Source organism: Sinohyriopsis cumingii, chromosome 1 (genome assembly GCF_028554795.1).
Source record: "Sinohyriopsis cumingii isolate HCF-2022 chromosome 1, ASM2855479v2, whole genome shotgun sequence".
In the NCBI taxonomy this organism is placed as follows: Eukaryota; Metazoa; Mollusca; class Bivalvia; order Unionida; family Unionidae; genus Sinohyriopsis; species Sinohyriopsis cumingii.
The window spans coordinates 136,009,041-136,031,013 of NC_142961.1; the positions used below are offsets into that span (position 1 = coordinate 136,009,041).

Below are 21,973 nucleotides of genomic sequence, written 5' to 3' on the forward strand. Positions count from 1 at the left end.
TTCTGGTAAAACAAGAATTTCGAAATAGAGGCTGTTAACATCTAAAGTCGCGTATTCCCAGTATGACCCTGACAAAAACGAATCATTTACTCTAAGAATAAGATACAAACAGAAAGTTATTTACTTGATTCTCAATCGAGGTAAGAAATCTAGGTCAGCATAAGGATACAAATTTCTGTTTTTAGGTTTTTCGACAGAACAGTCAAGTCAAACTAATTTCTGGAAAATATCAAATTAATAGTAAACAAAATTACATTACTTTGACATGCAATGAAGTAAAAATACAAAGATTTTAAAACTTACAAACAATTAAGTTAAATCAAATATAAATTAAATCAAATATACATAACACCTACAGAAGGCAAATATAAGTAAGTACATCTGCTTTCAAGTGTATGAAAATTCGTTTTTCAGAACAGAGACAGGCAATCTAATTTCAGCTACTTTAAATTCATTTGTGCTAACTTTCAACCTAGATTTAAACAGGCTGAATAATCCGACTTGATATATTATAAAAGCATCAGCGACACTGATAAAGAATTTTATTTTCGATCGTATGATATAAGAAAAAGTTCCATTGTTTGGCAGTTTTCAATGCAAAGATTGAACCTCAAGCAGGCGACATACGTATCAAAAAGTGACTTTTTTTTACAACGGTGGAACGTAACATAAACTTATCTTGGTGCTATGAAATCTGGTTAAGACTTGATGAAAATGCACTGGTTGCAACTGCTGTGTCTCATGAAATAATGATAAAAGAAAAATGATTGATCAGTTTTAAGAAACTCGTTAGCAGCTATGTGAAGGAAAATGATAATGACAGCAACAAGCACACAAGAACTTGGAAAATCTAACGTACTTTGGCCGCACAGGTATTCTGCTGCGGAAACCCGATGTGATCTCAGTACCCGTGTCATACTGGAAACTTCGATAACCAACATACAATTCTGTTTGTCTGTTTTATACAAGGAGTCTACTTTCTCCAAATTGTACAAATTCGGTCAATTCTTAAATACTCATTCACCAAAACTTTATGGACAATTGGTAACAAGTTACAATTCTCATAATTTACTATGTAACGATCATTACTTTGTAATAAATTTTCAAGGAAACAGAAGATGCAAACCTGCAACGTTTTTAAGTGCTTTTAGATCGCTTTGAATATTACCTTTGTAAATATATGAAGTTTTGAAAAAATGACATTCATTAATGTTTCACAAGTGCCCATCATTAATGTGTTCTGTATAACTATAATTTTGGTAACACCAACATGGTTTTATCTCATTTATGCAATTTCTATTCATGGTTGTAAATCGTGCAGTTTACCTTTAGGTAGATTTTACCTACGTGACTAGGGTCTGTTTTAGGATTATTAAGAGTATAAAATTGCATAGGATCCATACATAGTTAATTATGTATGTGTTGACAATTACTATTTATAATCTTAATAATAAGACTTGACGACTTTGGGTTAACGTCTCTTTGTCTGGTGGGTTGTGGCGGTTTTAGAAAAGTTAAGTAACTTACCATCAGTTGGGCTAGGTCACATGAATAGGCAATTTCGAACTAAATTGATTAGTAAAATCTGTCAAGTGGTTATGTTGTGAAATATAGTCGTAATGGAATCTGTGTACAAGGAGAAAACTGAGATAAGAGATTCATTCCTATTTAGGAGTTATCCTCATTTCTTTTGTTCATGTTGTAAGTCTGCAGACGTGTTTTATGGTGTACTTAGATAATTGTTCTAGAGGAGATATAATTGTTTGGACTGTTCAGTGGAAATAAAGGTGCTTATTATTTGGACTATAATACTATTCTGGAACTATTGTGTATTATTGAAAGGAGTGCTGGACAACGCCATCTTGACAACGTCATGATTATAGGCGACCAGTACATTTCCCTTCTTGAAATTTAATCGGAACTTTTCAGTCTTTTGTGACTTTAATGGAACTTTACCAATATTATTTTGGGTTCTCTTCATGATACGGTAAGTTCCTCTCACATTTTCATTTACAACATTTATGATAAAATTATGTGTTATGTTTTACATAGCTTATTGATTTTGCTTCTTTATGTTGCTTAGTTTATGGTCTCTATGGACCTAATGTTAGTTGTATTTTATCTACGATTCAAACTCACCCAGATACGGCCATCAATATTTTTTAAAGGCTTCTCTGGCTCAAGATCTCAATCAGAAATTTTGTGACCGTTAAATTTCTAATTAACACGTCATAGGTCACATGACCTCTCTGTTAGTTATCGCAGTACCCATCACTTGCCTACCGTTTTTTTTTTTATCATATTACCTATTGCATGACTACTGTTATTGGTCACGTTACGTATCAGGTGGGGTAATGCATTATTATTGTCAGGACACTGAACAAAATACCGATCACTTGACCTGTGTTCTATTTTATTTTTTTTAAATCGGCGACCTACGGCACGCGTGCCACATGGCACGCCTAGAGGTTTTGTGTAGCAAGCGAAGGGTAGCCAAATATCTCAATTATTTCAGTGTTACTCTCTTACTGGTGGCACATGCTCGTTCATTTTATAATTAATCCGGAAAAAAGTGGCACGCTTTTAAAAATAGGTTGCCGACCCCTGACTTATCGGCTGAACCTTTAACCTGCCATTCGTTATGTGATCAGAGAGTATTCTCGATCGTCTTATATTATATGTGCAATATTATTAACCTGGGCGGTATAACGGAATCTTACAACGATTACTACTGAGCTGAACTGTTTCCCTTTAACAAGACCGTCGCATTCCATCTTGTTATGGTGGCTATTGAAACAAGTGCCGTCTGCACTAGGCCGATAAATCAGCCCTTTACCCGTGATGATATTGATTTTCGGGTGAGGGGCTGATATCACCTATTCATTAAAAGCTGCAATTATCTGCATCCAAACTTGGTTGCACACATCGGTGTACATGTTATACACTTACCGGTATTTATGTGGCTGTGCAGCTAACATCGGCTGAAGGGTTCTTTTGGTGACATGTAGATTATATTTACTGAGCAAATCATATGTTTGGTGACTTGTAAATCCACAAGGAAGAGCTGTTACCAATTACCGGTATGTGTCTAAAGTGTATGCAGGTTTGTTCCGGGATCATTCGCATGCAGCACAATTTCACATTTTAATGAATAGCTGCCATCAGACCTACAACATCGTCCATCAGTATCAACACAGATTTGTGGGGTTGATTTATCGGACTACGTCTGCACTGGCTTGGAAGTTTGGTCCAGCTGGACACAACAAATATCTTGATCTATCATCGCATAAAATGACGGCAAATCAGGGTCTGTGCTGTTTGTTCTATTGATTAGTCCTAAGGAATTGCATAGACCCAAACCTGCCTTTGCATTATGCAGTGATAGAGAGGAAAATGTGCAGTATCCAAGTATACAATTGGATTCGACTTCTTCGCTAGACGGCAATCACGGTGCATGTAGGACTACAAATGTTCAACTAAAACGAATAAACGTGAAGACAAAGAAATTGTATATGCGTTTATGTGTATCAGTAAAAGTTATATTGTTACTTTATATATAATTACATTTTTCTTTCGTCGTTACGATTTACAACAGTCTAATTGTCCAGGTCCTTTTGAACGTTTTGGGTTCATACCTATACGAATCCAATTTATCTTAAACCACGCCCACCTGCACTAGTATTCCCTACATGTACTCAATGAATGATGACTATATTTAAAATATAGGATCACTCAGATTCAGACTTCTTACGCAAGGTTTTAATTATGAGCCAAATGTTTGACTTTTTATTCCTATAAATGAGATATTTTTACTAATGCTACGAATGAAATACACTTTAAATGAATAAATAATCATTGTCTACTTACACATCTTGATTTGAATACATGAGGGTACTGTGCGCGTATGTATTAATGTATTATATGAAATTTTTGTACCGTTACAATAAATAAAATTACATAAAAGAATGATATTAAAATATGAGTGTCTTTAACTATGTATGGTGTTGAATTTAACCATAAGGATTGACCGTTAATTGTTTTTAATTCATCGAAGTATGATCCGAAAAATGCTGTGCAAACTTTTGTAAGATTCGCTTCGCGGATCATACACCTTGCAATGCGTTTGTTTGGTATATATATATATATATATATATATATATATATATATATATATATATATATATATATATATATATATATATATATATATATATATCTGATCCTATTTTAAATACAGTCATCAGTCGTTGAGTACATGTAGAGAATACTAGTGCAGGTGGGCGTGGTTTAAAATAAATTGGATTCGTATAGGTATGAACCCAAATCGTTCAAAAGGACCTGGACAATTAGACTGTTGTAAATCGTAACCACGAAAGAAAAAAATATATATATCACTGCTCCATAAATCAAGGTTTTAATTAATCCTTACTAAATGGAGCAGTACATAAAATCTGTAAAATGCACGTTGTGTGAGTCCATTAAGAGTAAATCAATTACGACGTAAATAATTTTTATGAACTGTATCCAAAAAAAATACATGAAATTTTGTAGTTCTAACGGAATTTAATACAAGTAAACAGGTCTGTGTCCTACATAATCTACCGACACTCATCCTCTATTTTAGTATTTTTAGTATTTCTGGTTTGCTTTGAGCTGCGCTAATTATTAATATTATTATTATTTTATTTAAATGATGTTAGCTTGAAAGAATATTACATTGGAGCAAATTTATAAAACTTCTGTCAGTTTAGATCTATCTCTTTAGGCTTGCAGCGTGATGTACACATCAGGTGGTCCCAGCCTTGGTCATCCCAGTACTCTATCTAGGCCCGGACGAGATGTAAGCGAGATCTATGAGCGAAATCATTTGAAGAGAGACATGGGTGATATATCCTTCAAGCGTCAGGTTAGACCTGATGGCAGCCCAATGTTCACGCTGACATCGTGCGAATACTGCTGTAATAATAGCTACTGCAACAAAAACGAATGTGTTAACGGTTTGTATATTTCACTTTTTTACTCTTTAGTTTTCCGTATCAATCATTACATAAGGTCTCATACTTTATTTAGGCTGAGTTCATGGAATACATTCTGAAAAACATGACTAATTTCAGTTAGCATGTTATGTAATGGCAAAGAGACAAGTAGAATATTAAAGTTTCTTGTCCAAATAAAAAGGCCAGATGACGGGTTTCAAAAAGACAGGACACATACTGGTGTAGATACTAAAACACTATAGTAAGAATGATACCAACGAGACACCTCTGTGCCTCCGTCTTTGTGTCCCAAATAATTTCAGGGTTTATTTTCTGTTTCATCTGCAGGATTTATCAGGACTGCTCCACCGACTACCCATACGACGACAGATGCCCCGAAGACTCCAAAGACAACACAGGCACTAACTACAATAAATCACACAAATGCGCCAACGACCCATGCACCTATAATAGCACTCACAACACAAAAACCTACTACACATGCGCCAATAACTGCAGCACCAACATCGGCATCCACAACTCAGAAATTTACTACGCATGCACCTACAATAGCACCCACAACACAAAAACCTACTACGCATGCGCCAATAACTCCAGCACCCACATCGGCATCCACAACTCAGAAACTTACTACCCATGCGCCGACGACACATGCACCTACAATAGCACCCACAACACAAAAACCTACTACACATGCGCCAATAACTCCAGCACCCACATCGGCATCCACAACTCAGAAACTTACTACGCATGCGCCAACGACACATGCATCTACAGTAGCACATACAACACCAAAACCTACTACGCATGCGCCAATAACTGCAGCACCCACAACACATAAACCTACTACGCCTGCACCAACAACACAATCTCCAACAACCAAGCCTACAACTCCAGGTTAGTAATTAATTGTCGTATGAATTTATTTAATGTTTGCTTTCTATTTCATAATGTTTCCAATATAAACATTAATACATTCAAAGGTAGTAAAAGAAGATCTATCCAAAACTAGGGTGGTGCAAGTAGAGCAGGAGTGAGAATATATAACATATCCAATGAGCAAACCTTCAACTTCAAACAAGGCAATCACCCTTGAACTTCAAACAAGGGAATCAACCTTGAACTTCAAACAAGGGAATTAACCTTGAACTTCAAACAAGGGAATCAACCTTGAACTTCAAACAAGGGAATCAACCTTGAAGTTTTGGAACATGTGCCTTACAATTATTTAGTGTGAACACAAATTGCTCATCACATATAAATGAAGTCCACTAGAAATGAATGTTTGCAATTAAGTCAGTTGCGGCTTTTAACAGACAAATTACATGTATATGATTTAATCCTGCATTTCTGTTGCAAAGGCAGATTTTAAAACATTCACGAAAAGTGTGTCACAAGGGTTTTCACTCACATGGAACAAGTTGCTACATTTCTGATCGAATACAAACACGTATTCGATACTGTTAAGAAGCGAAGAGATCTCTGTGGATTTAGATACAATATTACATGTAGTAAATCAAAATAATAGCAATAAACTAAATTTGAAAACAAACATGAAATTATTCTCCTTAATGACTAATTTATATTTTCATAAATTCATTTGATTTTAATATTATTTAACAATATATAAATAGTTTTAAAATAAACTAATTAATCAAACAGTGGTCGAGACAGGCCTAAGATTTGCTAGGAACCATGTATATCTGAAAAATACTCAACTCGTTGAGCACTAATTCAGATGAATACACAGTTTCCAATGTTAGAAGATAATGCCGAAAATATCAAGGTTGATAACTTTCAAAGTATGAAGAATTAAGTTCGAAAAGTATTTACCTAAGAACATGAAATAGGCATCGAGAACCTTTCACAATAACAAAACAAAAATTCCTATGAAAGCTTCATATTCTTTGCTGCTCTATATAAAATTGAACAATTATAGATCAATCGGCTATGTTTATATTTTACGACTACTGCACATAGTAAGTATATACGTGGATTGCATTTGTTCAGATATTCACAGATAAAACATCGACACAATGGCAAGATTAGTTTTGAAAACTTATCATTATTACGGTGATAAAACCCACGATAAATGAACGTAAAATTAAAAAAATAACGATAAAAAAGCCCAACATTGTCGCCACTTTGCAAGCAATAAGATAATGTCATACCTATAATTAAGAGAAAAGAACTCTTAGTAATTCCGACACAGTTATCCTCTCTGTGTCTGCATCACGAAAGCAGCTTGCATTGAATTCACTGCCCCAAATTTGCTGCACCTCACCGAAAATGGACACAGCGAACAGGTGACTAGCGTAACCCTTGTAGCGTAACGCTGTTACGAGACAGAGTGCACGCTTCACTTTACATTACATAATATGTTATCTGACTTCATGGACATAATGAAAAAAAAAAGAGAAGAAACTGACTGATTTTCTGTACTCTAATGAAATGTTAAATGCTTCTTATCGACATGGTACATGAGAGATGATGATGATATTCTTTTATTCCTCCATTTTCTGAAGATTTTAAGACAAAAAAGAAATGCATTTAAATACATAGAATCACAAAAATAGTAGATTCGTTACTTATTGAATTATTTCCAATAGCAAACGAATAAATAAATTAAAATCATTATTAATCTAGATAGAGATATATATACGATAAAACATTTGAAAATGTATCCTCACAACAAAAATAGTTTCCTACTCTCTTTGCAATCCAGTACAAGTGTTTCTTTCCTTATATTTTGAGTGAGCTCTCTATTGAATCGAATATATAATATCCTTTATCTTAATGAAATACTTGGTAGATAGTCTGATCATATTTATCCATGCCTCATATTTATCCAAACCTGCCTTTGCATTATGCAGTGATAGAGAGGAAAATGTGCAGTATCCAAGTATACAATTGGATTCGACTTCTTCGCTAGACGGCAATCACGGTGCATGTAGGACAACAAATGTTCAACTAAAACGAATAAATGTGAAGACAAAGAAATTGTATATGCGTTTATGTGTATCAGTAAAAGTTATATTGTTACTTTATATATAATTACATTTTTCTTTCGTCGTTACGATTTACAACAGTCTAATTGTCCAGGTCCTTTTGAACGTTTTGGGTTCATACCTATACGAATCCAATTTATTTTAAACCACGCCCACCTGCACTAGTATTCCCTACATGTACTCAATGAATGATGACTATATTTAAAATATAGGATCACTCAGATTCAGACTTCTTACGCAAGATTTTAATTATGAGCCAAATGTTTGACTTTTTATTCCTATAAATGAGATATTTTTACTAATGCTACGAATGAAATACACTTTAAATGAAATAAAAATTAGGGTAAAAAAACGGGAAAGCAACATGATTTGGACGTAGGGGGATCGAATCCACGAGCGTCACGTTTTTACTACGTTTAAAGCATCTGAGCTATGCAGCCACTTGACAGATGTGGTATTAGATAACGCATAAAAGAAAAGAAAGTATAGTTTACTTAGAGAGTTTATGCATACACCGTCAATTTAGCATTGACTGTTTAGTATGAAACATATTAGACTTGCATAAAACACACGTTAGAATCTAACATCTTCCAGCTGACAAGAGTTGTGTACTGGCGTTAGCCAGCGACTTTTTCTCTGACTGGCTCTATATATATATATATATATATATATATATATATATATATATATATATATATATATATATATATATATATATATATATATATGTTCTGCACCTTATTGAATGAAAATCAAAATAAAATTACATAAAAGAATGATATTAAAATATGAGTGTCTTTAACTATGTTGAATTTAACCATAAGGATAATGAATTTAGTAATTCCGACACAGTTATCCTCTCTGTGTCTGCATCACGAAAGCAGCTTGCATTGAATTCACTGCCCCAAATTTGCTGCACCTCACCGAAAATGGACACAGCGAACAGGTGACTAGCGTAACCCTTGTAAGCAGAAAAGATGTTATCACTTAACGCATTTCTAAGTGTCGGCAAAAGAAAGGCACGCTGTTACGAGACAGAGTGCACGCTTCACTTTACATTACATAAGATGTTATCTGACTTCATGGACATAATGAAAAAAAAGAGAAGAAACTGACTGATTTTCTGTACTCTAATGAAATGTTAAATGTTTCTTATCGACATGGTACATGAGAGAGAGAGAGAGAGAGAGAGAGAGAAGTTATCTGCATGCCTGCAGGTGTTATGTAACCTCAGCTGAAATGGAGGAACATGACAGTGGGTTCACTATCTGATTTTCTTTCGTACTTAAAAAGACAATTCTTTACGGTCAATAGGCGGAGTCTATTTTATGAAACACTGCAGCAAATTCATTTGTAACACTTGTACAAAATCTCGGGCAACGTTAGGTAAATTACCTAAGTATATGTAAACAATGCCTTTACAACGTTACATGATTTTGCCTAATGATTTATTTTGAGCGCGCCTTCCCTGTCAGGGTTGCTATAGGTTCAATATCTAGAAATATATTCTGACTCTCATATTTGCATATGTATATAACATATTAGATTTTGTCCACATCGTAGTTTGCGACGATGCGTCAATATTCTCTCTTATTTGGTGAGTTCTTTCGTACAGATCTTCCATTGTCAAACCTACATAAGAATGTTTCAGTTGGCTGTCAGGATAACATTTGTGACTTCCGAGCCATGGATGACTATCAAATTAGTACTCTATCAGTGGGATTTATAAATCATAACCCTCGACGGAGTGAGAACCGAGCTTCATTCTACACTGCTTTTGACATGTTGTATCCATTTGTCTAGAGTCTGGACAAGTAGCGTAATCAACGCTAAGCATTAGTCGCATACAGACAACCAGCTGATAGATACGTTTGAAACTCACAAAATCTAGGGTGTTCTCTGGCCTAAAATTATTGCAGTATACCAATCAACAAACTTTGATCATGGCATGCGCTTCGTCCAATGGATCGATACCTCCATTCAAGAGGAATAACTCACAATGTTTCTTCACAACCTAAAATTATTTCAGTACGCCAATCAACAAACATTGTCATGAGTTTCATCCAACGGATCGATACCTCAGTGCCCGAGAAATGCCTCACAATGTTCCTTCACATCATCGTCGTAGACTGTCGTCATCAGACAGACAATGCTTTAGCACTTTTTTCCTGCAAATCATTAGGATTCGAGGAGTAATCTTGCTCTCATGCGTTGAAATTTTCCATTTGCTCTGCTCCCAAAAACATTTGGGTCGTACTAGTGTCCTACAGACACATGAGGTAGCAAATGAGGAAATCGATTGTCCACTTAAGTCATTCAAAACCTTTTTGGCATTTTGCTGAAAGACAAACATATATAGAATGGTGTTTCATGTATCATGATATCTTTAAACTGTAACGTTTTCCATTTTCATGCAAATGAGCTTGACTCCATTCACGGTGACTTGAATAAATTAGGTTCCCTTTTCCGAAAAAAAAGATCTTTCAAAAGAAACTGCCCATCGCATTCCGATGGGTTTTTAGCGATCCATGTGGTGATGTTGTCGATAGGATCTAAATCTTCTGCGCTCCAGTTTTCCATGAGTTCGAGATTTCATGCGGGTTCAATTATTTTTCAAGGGTTGTTCAGATGACGATATATATATATATATATATATATATATATATATATATATATATATATATATATATATATATATATATATATATATATATATATATTGAAAGAGAGGCATATAAACGATCACCTTTCTTCATTAAAACAGGCAGAACAAAAGCATATGCTTGACTCTGTCTGCAACTAATCGTTTGCAAAATTATTTTTTAGTATTATTTGCAAAAGATTAGTTGCAAACAGAGTCAGTCTATTCTGGGACACTACGTTTAACGAAAATTGCCAAAGTTCACATTGACTTTGATGCCTTTTAGTCAAGATTTTTTGTTAGTCGCTGTACTTTTGACCCATTGGTCAGTGTTAACCAGCACTTGCATTTTTGCTGCGCGATTTGCTAAGAACAAGAATTTTATAGACACCGTGAAATTATAAATCTCCAGGCCTTGCATTCTCAAGGTAAGGTCCTATATTATGAAGGATAGTCCCTCTATGTTGGCCCTGTATTCTCAAGGTAAGGTCCTATATTATGAAGGATAGTCCCTCTATGTTGGCCCTGTATTCTCAAGGTAAGGTAATATATTATGACGGATAGTCCCTCTATGTTGGACCTGTATTCTCAAGGTAAGGTAATATATTATGACGGATAGTCCCTCTATGTTGGCCCTGTATTCTCAAGGTAAGGTACTGTATTATGAAGGATAGTCCCTCTATTTTGGCCCTGTATTCTCAAGGTAAGGTCCTGTATTATGAAGGATAGTCCCTCTATGTTGGTCCTGTATTCTCAAGGTAAGGTCCTATATTATGAAGGATAGTCTCTCTATGTTGGCCCTGTATTCTCAATGTATTGTCCTATATTATGACGGATAGTCCCTCTATGTTGGCCTTGTATTCTCAAGGTAAGGTCCTATATTATGAAGGATAGTCCCTCTATGTTGAATAACACGTAATATGTTACGAAGGATAGACGATCTATTTTCAGGACATGTCCTATATTATCAGTGACTATCCCACTAGTTTCAAGGTCAGATCCTATATTTTTACGGACAGACTATCTATTTTCAAGGTAAAGCCGTATATTATCAAGTGTAAAATCTGCAAAAGGGTTCATTTGTGTTTAGTGGAAGAATCCTAGATTTCCTTATACATTGGCGTGAGAGCATTGGCTTTTGGACACGATATATTCAGTGTTCTTGTAAAATAACAACGTATAGGACTTTTCCACTTATAAGTGTATACCCTATGTGCAGTGTCGGACCTGTTTGGAAACGGAATATCAAAACAACAGTTCATTGTTTCGAAGACAGATTGCGGAGATCAAAACTAAAACCGAAACCTGGAGTTTTACATTGAACAAGTGACCATACTGATCTTCAACCACTCGCTGTCTGGAAGCTCGGAAAATATTTACGTGACAGGAATTGATCTTTTGCAAACATTGCATAATTAACAAAGTGTTCAGTTTCCTCTGAGGATGAGTATTATTTGTAAAAGATTAGTTGCAGACAGAGTCAAGCATATGCATCTGTTCTGCCAAAACCCAGACGGTTAACACAATGTTATGTGTCAGCAAATAACAGATTCAGCAGGCATAGTAGTCTCAAACTATCTTTTCTGTCAGGACGATGACACTCTACTTCACACACAGTTGATTAAAGGAGTGGAAAACCTCGTCTTTTTAGACGACCATGTACGGCAAAAATCCTTGTGCTTGGCGCCAAATGGATTGGAGCTGATGTACAGAATAGCCAATGAACATGAACACGATATCTAACAATATATTTGTATATTATATTAACTCCAAAAACCCTTTTAATGTCTGACCACATTACATATTATTTACAACTCGTAGTGTGCAAAGAAGAGATAACGAGATCGGTCGTTTTAAAAGGTCCTTGCCAAATGTAAATAATTCAAATTCGTCCAAGATGTTTTTAGTATGTCATTCTTGATGATGCTTCCTTTTATAATTTCTTTTCCTGTGGGTCTTCTCGCTCATGTGATTTTATATGGATACGTTTGTCAAATCTTCCATTTCTATGATATTTTTCTCCTCTCCCCCCGATATTCGCTTACTTTCACAAAAACACGTATGTTAATAGACACACGCATCCATCTATCGATACATACATACCTACATAATACATACATACATACATACTATATCCATGCATGCATGCATACATACATACATACATGCATACATACATACATACATGCATACATGCATACATACATACATACACGAAATAATGGATGAAATACATTTTTTTTCGTTGTCAGCCCATCTGTCTTGCCTTGAGTGTTCTTACAGCAGTCACGAGATTGAATGTAATCATACCAGTGTTTGTAATTCCGGCGAGGTAAACTATTATTGTTACTTTTATTACTATTATTATTATTATTATTATTATTAAAATACAATATTCATTGTATGAATGAAATTTATCCATATTCTGTATTCAGCCATACCTGTTTAGCCAGTTTGCATTTGTTCTTTATACTGGTATTGTTTACCAGGTAAACCCATTTTCCGGATAAAACGTGTTTTTATGGAACATAGATAATGAACGTTTGTCCTGTAGATGTTTATGATAACGATGATGATAACAGGTGTTATATTATTATTATTAGCAGTTGTAGTAGTGTTAGCAGTAGGAGGAGCAGTATAAAGTCACACCGTTTTGTGGGATACAAATTTTGAAAGGCGATTTCGTGCTTGCTGCAAATCGCGGATTTAAAGATCGACAGGAAATATGATTCTTCTGTTGAAATTAAAAGGACCCTTTCACCAATCTATGAATTATATAAGTATCAACGAAAATACCATTTATCCCTAAACCACAAAACTTTATACCAACTGTAACGTCGCCCTCTTAGTAAGAGGGGTGATTAATTGGATTTGGCTGGCGTTATTTAGAGGATGACGTCCCTCGATATTACAGCCCGGTGGGAGTGGAAAGATAAAATTTCAACAGAAAACTGAGCAAGAATATTGGGAAGAAATAATACAATACCAGTCCCGTTAGAAAAGAAAACTAAAACATTTAATCAAAACAAATTAATAGCGGAAATTCAAAATCAATCTAAATTATGTCAACATAATTTAATACCAGTGTCTAATTTGGATTCATTTCATCATGATAAGGAGTGGTGAAAAGGGCGCAATGTCCACGACTGATTGCATCACCTTCCTCCCTTGACCGTGTATCAACGTCTTCCTATTTCCTCGAGCCTTCCTATTCTCTATGCTTCACCCCTTCCTGGACTTCTTAGTCCTTTATTCTGAACTCGTCACTTCTTTTTTCAGACTTCCGTCTTCGGGTTGTCCTGTCTCTCCCCAAAAAGCTGTTTCTTAATACTGTTTTCTTTCAGAAATTGTGCGTCCTAGCATAAATCCTGTCTTTTCTTACAAGACAGCCACCTGGTCCCCTTTTCTTGTTTAATGAGGAAAGCACAATTCTTTTTAGGGTTCCTCGAAGCCACTCACTCCTCTCAGGATTTTTAGACTAAATAATTTAGACTAAGGTCGTCACTTTAAATTTACATTACTTCTAGAAAGTAAGCCTTAATTCACTCTGGCCAATCGTAAGCAACATTTTCTAAATTTTTCCCAAGATAATCATTTCTTTCGTCAGATCTCAGACAGCATAGAATCTGTGAAGTACGGGAATATCAATTTCCCTTTGAAATGATAATTTGACCTGGATTCCTATCAAGCGGTGATGGTTGGTAGCTCAAATGTTTACTTTCTCAGGACAGGGTAGCAATGCCCTGGTCAATCTCACTGAGTCATAAAAATTCTAGCCTTTCACGTTTTAACACTGACATGGGGGAGAAAAGAAGAATGGGTTTAGTGACCCTTCACAAAGACTTTTATGGCTTAAATGTGATACATTTTAATTCTCAATGCATTCAATTTTAAGGTTCAATACAATTGATAATTCGACACTTTACACAACATAAACAAATTAGCATTATAATTGTTGTCATTATTATTGTTGCTCATGTTGTTACTATTGCTGATGTTGCTGTTTAATTGAAGCTATACTTTTTCCTCGTGCTGCCGTTGTCTTCTCGTCTTGATTAGCTACATCTTCTTCTTCGTTCCAGACGAAGATGATGAATCAAGATTTTCACCTGCATTAGCAGTAGCAGTAGTTGTTGATGGTGTTGTTTTTCATTATTTTGAAGTAGTTGCTGTTCTTGTTATAGTTAATGTTCTTGTTGTAATAGTAGTAGGTGTGTTGTTGCTGTTGTTGCTTTTTGTGCTGGTAGTAGCTATAGTGGTAGTAGGTCTTGTGGTTGTAGTTCATTTTTATTAATAGTAGGCGTGGTAGCTCTTTGTATCCGGATTAATCTGTGAACTTAAATTGTCCTGAAGAATGTTACAAGTCAAAACACGATGAAACCTTCAAATGGATATCATATCATTTTTTAAGTTTTATTTCGTGCCGCGAAAAGACTGCAAAGACAATTTAAAAATTGAGTGAAATTGCAAGAGTACATTTGTAACGTATCCCAATATTGCAGCAGTGGGGCTAAATGAGAAATATTATAAATATCCGCCTTTGTCTGCATATAACAGAAATCTTAACTTATTTTTTCTTAGATTTGTTTCCTTGGACGTTTAGACTCAACAGAACTGAATAACAAGTATTGCTTTTACACAACGGGATGCATGCAGAAAACGGCAAGTATCTAAAGATAGTGATATACGAATTCATACCTACCTACCTACCTACCTAAATACTTACGTACATACATACATACATAAGTACGTACGTAGATACATACATACATACATACATACATGCATGCATGCATACATACATACATCGAGCATGCATGCATACATACATACATACATGCGTACGTACGTACGTACGTACGTACATGCATACATACATGCATGCATGCATGCATGCATGCATACATACATACATACATACATACATACATACATACATACATACATACATACATACAATAAATAATGCAATATCTACAGAGACAAGGCCAGTGTAATATCAGTATTCATGGTATCGTGATTATACAATGCATTCATATAACTATCCATATATTTGTAATTCATTTATTTATATATAGCAACCTCTGATTCAGTGATAGTTACACATAAATGTAGTATCACGTCTGAAAACTATTCTGAGTAATTGAAATTAGGCATAGTTTCGGAATCCATAAGGGAGATGAAAATAATGACCAATTATACCATCGACTCAAATATGTTATACCATTTTTTTTAATAGAAAAATATATCGAAAAACATGTCAGCAGACATCTTTCAAATATTCAAACAATACCAGCTCTTCCATAATTCAGTTTTCCGACAAAGTATTCATGTCAAACTGACTTCACAAAAGGCATTGACCAAGGCGACTAGCCATTTTGAGTGGATAAATCTTGTTTTTGAAAACCATTCGATTTAGGTCACCATTTGGTGCTGATCAAGAAAATATCAGCCTTTAGGTTTTCTTCAAACTCATTTTCATGTCTCGAGTCGTACGTGCACTTCTAAGCATGAGGAAAGGATCTTCTGATTCTAACCATATTATTAGTGGTGTTCCCCAATACTCTATTGTACGGCCTCTTCTTTTTCTACTGTTAATAAACGATTTACCTATGTATTGAGTGCCCTCGAGCACTGGTCTCTTCGCAGACGATTATACACTACAACATACGATAAATATCTGAATTTTAAATTTGATTAAGTCGTTCTCGACACCTTTTCTGTTTGGTTTTGAAACCTTGCATAAGAATGTACCAAAAACGAACTGTGCTACAATCAGACCACTACGGCGCCTAACTACTGACATAGACTTACTTCTCACTCTTTGGATCATATTTGCTACGGTTATGAAACAAAAGCGAATATTCATGGTGTCTACACTGATGAACTCCTTTGCTGGAACTAAAGTAGTGATCATCTAATAACCACCAAAAACCGTATGTACTAATATTCGTGTCCAAATTTCTTCTACCCAAGTCACTTGAGCTTTATTTTTCTGGATGTATAATTCTCTAATAGACTTCGGATGTACGATCTGGGAAACACATCAACATATAATGTGTCCAGGATTGATAATTGATATTGTTCCGACGTATACCATGTAAATGCAATCAGCAATTTGAAGGAATCATGACATAACAAGTCTCTAAACAACCTTTCTCCAGATCGTATATCCGAACATAACGAACTAAGATCGTAAAGTACGGAACAGAATCTTACGTTACCACTAATCATAAACTTTAGACTTCTAGGTCTACAAAGTGTTTTAAACTCCTTTACCGTATCAGCATATGCATTTTGCTGTTCCTTACCACGTTGATACGTAATTCAAACTTCCTTACTTCATTTGAAACTTTATTAGACAAATAGAAATTTTGGGCGAGTAAATTGTTCAACTGCAGAAGAACTTTAATATTGTATCAAGATCTAACGAGACAGCGTGTAAGTGTGCAAGTAAACAATGCATGAGTATTGTTCTAGATTATTGTTTTTGCTTTCAAAAGTCTTATTTGCGTCTTATTCTACGCATGCGCGTAAGTGCGTGTGGTTTTATTATAAAATACGTTTACATTCGTATATGGCAATATGCAACGGAAATTTTCAAATAGAATCTATATATTAACTAGCACATTTGTAAGAACTTTAAAGGATTTGGGCCAAGTTTGATTTTAACCTAATTACGCAAGTACTTCATGCCCATGACTTTTTCGTTACGAATATATGAAGTTGTGACGGTGCAATATTCACATAATCTTGATTCTGTTCTTGACGTCAAACAATCACAGAAAATGCTGGTTTGGATTGTAATTGATGCTAACTGAAAATATGTAAAGTCAAGCTAAAAATTGAAAATGTGATGGGCGATTATTCTTGGTAAGGGTGTTTGGAAAGTGGTCTAAATTATATTTTTTGTCAACCACCCTTCATTGATATCGTCTGCTGTGCGCAATATAAAGCTGCTATTATACAATCGACTAAAATGACTGAATGAAACAAAACAAATAAACAGGCTAATTTAGATGGTCTTTTTGCATCTCAGGAATGTGATGGATACCAGAAACAGCAGACCAGTCAGGGCATCGTATCTGTGTATGGGGACAACTACGAATATTTCAAATGTTGTGCTACATCACTTTGCAACGAACACACTGTAGAAACAGCGCCTGCGCACTGCATACCTGTGCCACAGGTTACTACTCCTAAACATTAGATGTATCCGAAATAAAACTTAGTTCGTTTAATGAAATATTGACTACTGTTACTTTTTAATGTTATCTACCTTCCTACAAAGAATGAATAGCAAATTAATCACAAGATCTCTTTACAAACAATTTTGGAGAATTATGTAGGAATGCCAAATATTGTTCCTGTAATTACCTCTTTGGAACAAAAAATCATTGACCTGAACTGACCTCGTGGAAATACGATAACATCTACATACTTGCTGCTTAACTACTTCTTTCAAACATTTTGGAAACGATATATGTGATGGCTGATACCTAACCTTTAACTATATGGTGCCTGATTCTGCAAATTTTAACATATATTGTCAATGTCAGACAGAATTAAAATTGTATCCTTTACGTAACAAAAGCTACATTGGTATATATTTCTTATCAAGTATATTTACGTTTTTATTTACACAGAGCTAGCGATTGGATTCGCTGGCAATTCATTGACCGAGTTGTCAATTTGGATGTAGTCTCATTTACCCACTTCATTGTGACGGGACGTTTATCGACAGCTCGATCGAATTGTCATTCCACATAATGATATCAATGGAAACGTCAACATAATTATAACAATAGAAACTTCCATATAATTATAACAATGGAACCTTCCAAATAATTATGTTAATGTAAACTTGCACATAAATATACCAATGAAAACTTCCACATAAAGATATCAATGGAAACTTCCACATTATTATAATAATGTAGCCTTCCACATAATATACGAATGGAAACTTCCACATAAAAATAGTAATAGAAACCTCCTCTTAACTATAACAATGGAAACTTCTGTTATGTACACTTGCTTAATAGCTTGGGCATATAAATATAATATAAATATAAACAAATAGTATAACATCGCTTCAAAAATGCATACACATCCAGACACACACACACTTACACACACACACTATGTATATATATATATATATATATATATATATATATATATATATATATATATATATATATATATATATATATATATATATATATATATGTGTGTGTGTGTGTGTGTGTGTGTGTGTGTGTGTATCTATTTATATGTATATATATATATCTCTCTCTCTCTCTCTCTCTCTCTATATATATATATATATATATATATATATATATATATATATACATATATGGAGCAGATTTACATATGCACGTACTACACTGATTTAATAACGGGTCCATCTTGTCATCTGGTTTTGTCACACTTGATGATTAATGTACAAGTGTAGAGATAGCAAAATTCATGAAAACGTATTTTAAAACAAAGGAGTTGATCCATATCAATCGCGTCATATATGTTACGTGTTTTAACATGGTAGCTTGCCGGCGTATGCATCATAGCAGGGTATCAAAATGCATGACGAACGTAAGCATTCTTAGTACAAATAACATCTATTAGTAGCACATTATTTAGTCACAAGTGTAAGCAATATATACGTGTAACGGGTAAAACATGATAATAAATTACACACATGCGCAGTGATAACTGTAAATTACTCCTCCACATGACTATGAAAGTAAATGTTACTTTCTTGCAATACGGTTAGCGAAAGGAAAACTATCAATTTCCATTATATAAAATATGGACAAACTTTTTAATTAATGGTAAGCTATTAAGACAAATATCATTTTTTACCTTAAATGTTTTGAACTTTTTCGTATTTTGGTAAAGGTTTGGAAATTGTAATAAAATTAAATCATTTTTCCAGTGCCGGTTGATTAAATATTTATACAAATGTAATTCGATGATCATACCAGTGTTAATTAATTAAAATATTTTATGTCTGCTGTTCTCATTTGAAATCGTGGGGGACATATTTCAAGGAATAATGACTAAAAAGGGAAAATTAATTTGAAGACATTTTCATTTTGCTTACCAATTAAGGGACACCAAAATAGACTATGATTCACATACTGTGACATTTCAATACATTTCATCCTTGAAGCATTTAGGTCATTCCTAATTATCTGAAATTACCCATTGCAAGGATAAAAAATACATGTGTTGGAGATGCAGTGAGTGAGAAATGCCATGATGTACGGTAATATGCTCGAGATGACAAGGTGAACTGCAAAATAGTACAGATGAATTGGCAGGCATAACACGATTAACTAAAAATAGTACAGATGACTTGGCAGGCATAACATGATGAACTACGAATAGTACAGCTGACTTGGCAGGCATAACACGATTGATTAAAATAGTACAGTTGACTTGGCAGGCTTTACACGATTAACTAAAATAGTACAGATTACTTGGCAGGCATAATACGAAAAGAAACTACGTTGTAGAGATGTAATTGGAAGACATACTACAGTTGACTTGACATGTATAACATAGTGAACTACAAAACAGTACAGATGAACTGGCAGGCATAACGCGATAAGCGACACATTAGTAAAGATTTTCTTCGTAGACATTCTACAGTTGACTTGGCATGCATAACAAGGTGAACTACAAAACAGTACAGATGAATTGGCAGGCATAACGCGATGAGCGACACAATAGTAAAGATTTTCTTGGTAGACATACTACAGTTGACTTGGCAGGCATAACATGGTGAACTAAAAAACAGTACAGATGACTTGGCAGGCGTAACGCGATGAGAAACAGAATAACACAGATGTGCAAATAAGGAATAACGTTACTGGCATAGTATATAATATATTAGTCACTGAATGTGTGCGTGAACATCATGAACTTGTGGAATGTGTTGCTATTTTTTCTATTCCCCATGTATTGTATATATTGAGTTTGCATCATCACTATTTTTGCCTTTGGGCACGCGGACGATTTGTTCTGCCCAACTCCCTCTGCGGGTCCGGGGTTGTAGAATTGGCCCGACGTGTCCTCACTACGTGTCGTTAGAGGCGACTAAGTAGAAGCAAGCTGTTTGCCGTGGGTTGCGTCTCTTGTCAGAGGAGGAAAGGATCCTGGTAGTTGAGCAGAGGCTTTCTGATGCAATACACTGCTTTGGTCTCTACGTCTTCAAGACGGGTGGTCGGGATGGGCCCGGTCTCGACAAATCGGCTGGTCAGGTCGAGCCCTAGGAAGTCTTTATTTACTCATTCACTTTCTTTATATTTCTCCTTGTATCACTCTTGATACCATTGTTGCCCCTGCAGTCCACCCCTTTAGCTTTCCCTTTTCCAACCCTTAGAAGACTCACTACAAGGCGGTTGCTTAACTGGTTAATTGGGAGGTAATTTTACCGACTGAGTATAAAATCTGTGTATTCGTGGCACTTGAAAATGTCCCCTTGATGGGGTCCGTGGTAGGGGTGGAGCATGGGTGCTGAATTTTAACCAAATCAACATGAAGAATTCAACAAAAAATCAACACAAACGAACGAAAACTTTATCTGACTCGGACGACGAACCATTTAGTGTGGAGCCCTTCCCAGGCTTCATGGTAATACAGTCAAAAGATGCTTGTGGCACTCCCTCCGTTTGTTATAGAAAAGACCATTACAGGATCAATCGGCACACCAAAAAGTGTATAAAAAAGTTAAAATCGAGCTGCCTGCTGGTTGAGTGTAAGCGACGACAACAATCAGAAAATATCCAGAAAATTAAAACTTTCTTTGATATTCCAATAATCGTATTCGCTCACTCAACACTCAATACGTCCAAAGGCGTGATTCGCTGTCGTGAATTGGCTGGAGTCAGCGACACAGATATCATCAAAGGGATGCAAAATAAGGGTCCGTAGAATACGTATTAAACATAACGTTTTGCAGGATATCAACACTATCGTACTCACCTTCGACAAGCCAAGAGTACCCAGAGTGGTCATAGTTGGCCTTTTACAAGTAAAGATTGAGATACACATACCGAACCCACTGCTATAAGTGTCAGAAATATGACCAACATGAAGATAAATGCTCACAAAGTCAGGTATGTGGTCGATGCGGAGACCATTCACATCGGGAATTCGAGTGTAGAGTAACTCCTCATTGAGTGAACTGTGTGGCAAGGAGTACCACGCAAATTCTAAAGACAATGAAACAGAAGCAAGAGAAGGAAATACAAAGGATAAAGTACACTTCTAACATTCCCTATCGAGATGCCAGAAAGCTTGTACAGGCTACAACG

The 21,973-nt window shown here is 35.2% G+C and overlaps 1 protein-coding gene across 1 annotated transcript in view; it reads left to right on the forward strand.

Moving 5' to 3' along the window:
• LOC149807915 (uncharacterized) overlaps positions 1–17,892 on the forward strand; it is a 45,498-nt gene extending 27,606 nt beyond the window's left edge. The window contains exons 8-12 of the mRNA XM_089948156.1: positions 4,766–4,997; positions 5,325–5,894; positions 12,899–12,978; positions 15,228–15,308; positions 17,686–17,892. Of these exons, the coding sequence (XP_089804282.1) occupies positions 4,766–4,997; positions 5,325–5,894; positions 12,899–12,978; positions 15,228–15,308; positions 17,686–17,856 (1,134 nt within the window). The 3' untranslated portion in view covers positions 17,857–17,892. The remainder of the gene's footprint in view (positions 1–4,765; positions 4,998–5,324; positions 5,895–12,898; positions 12,979–15,227; positions 15,309–17,685) is intronic.
• The last annotated feature ends 4,081 nt before the right edge of the window (positions 17,893–21,973 follow it).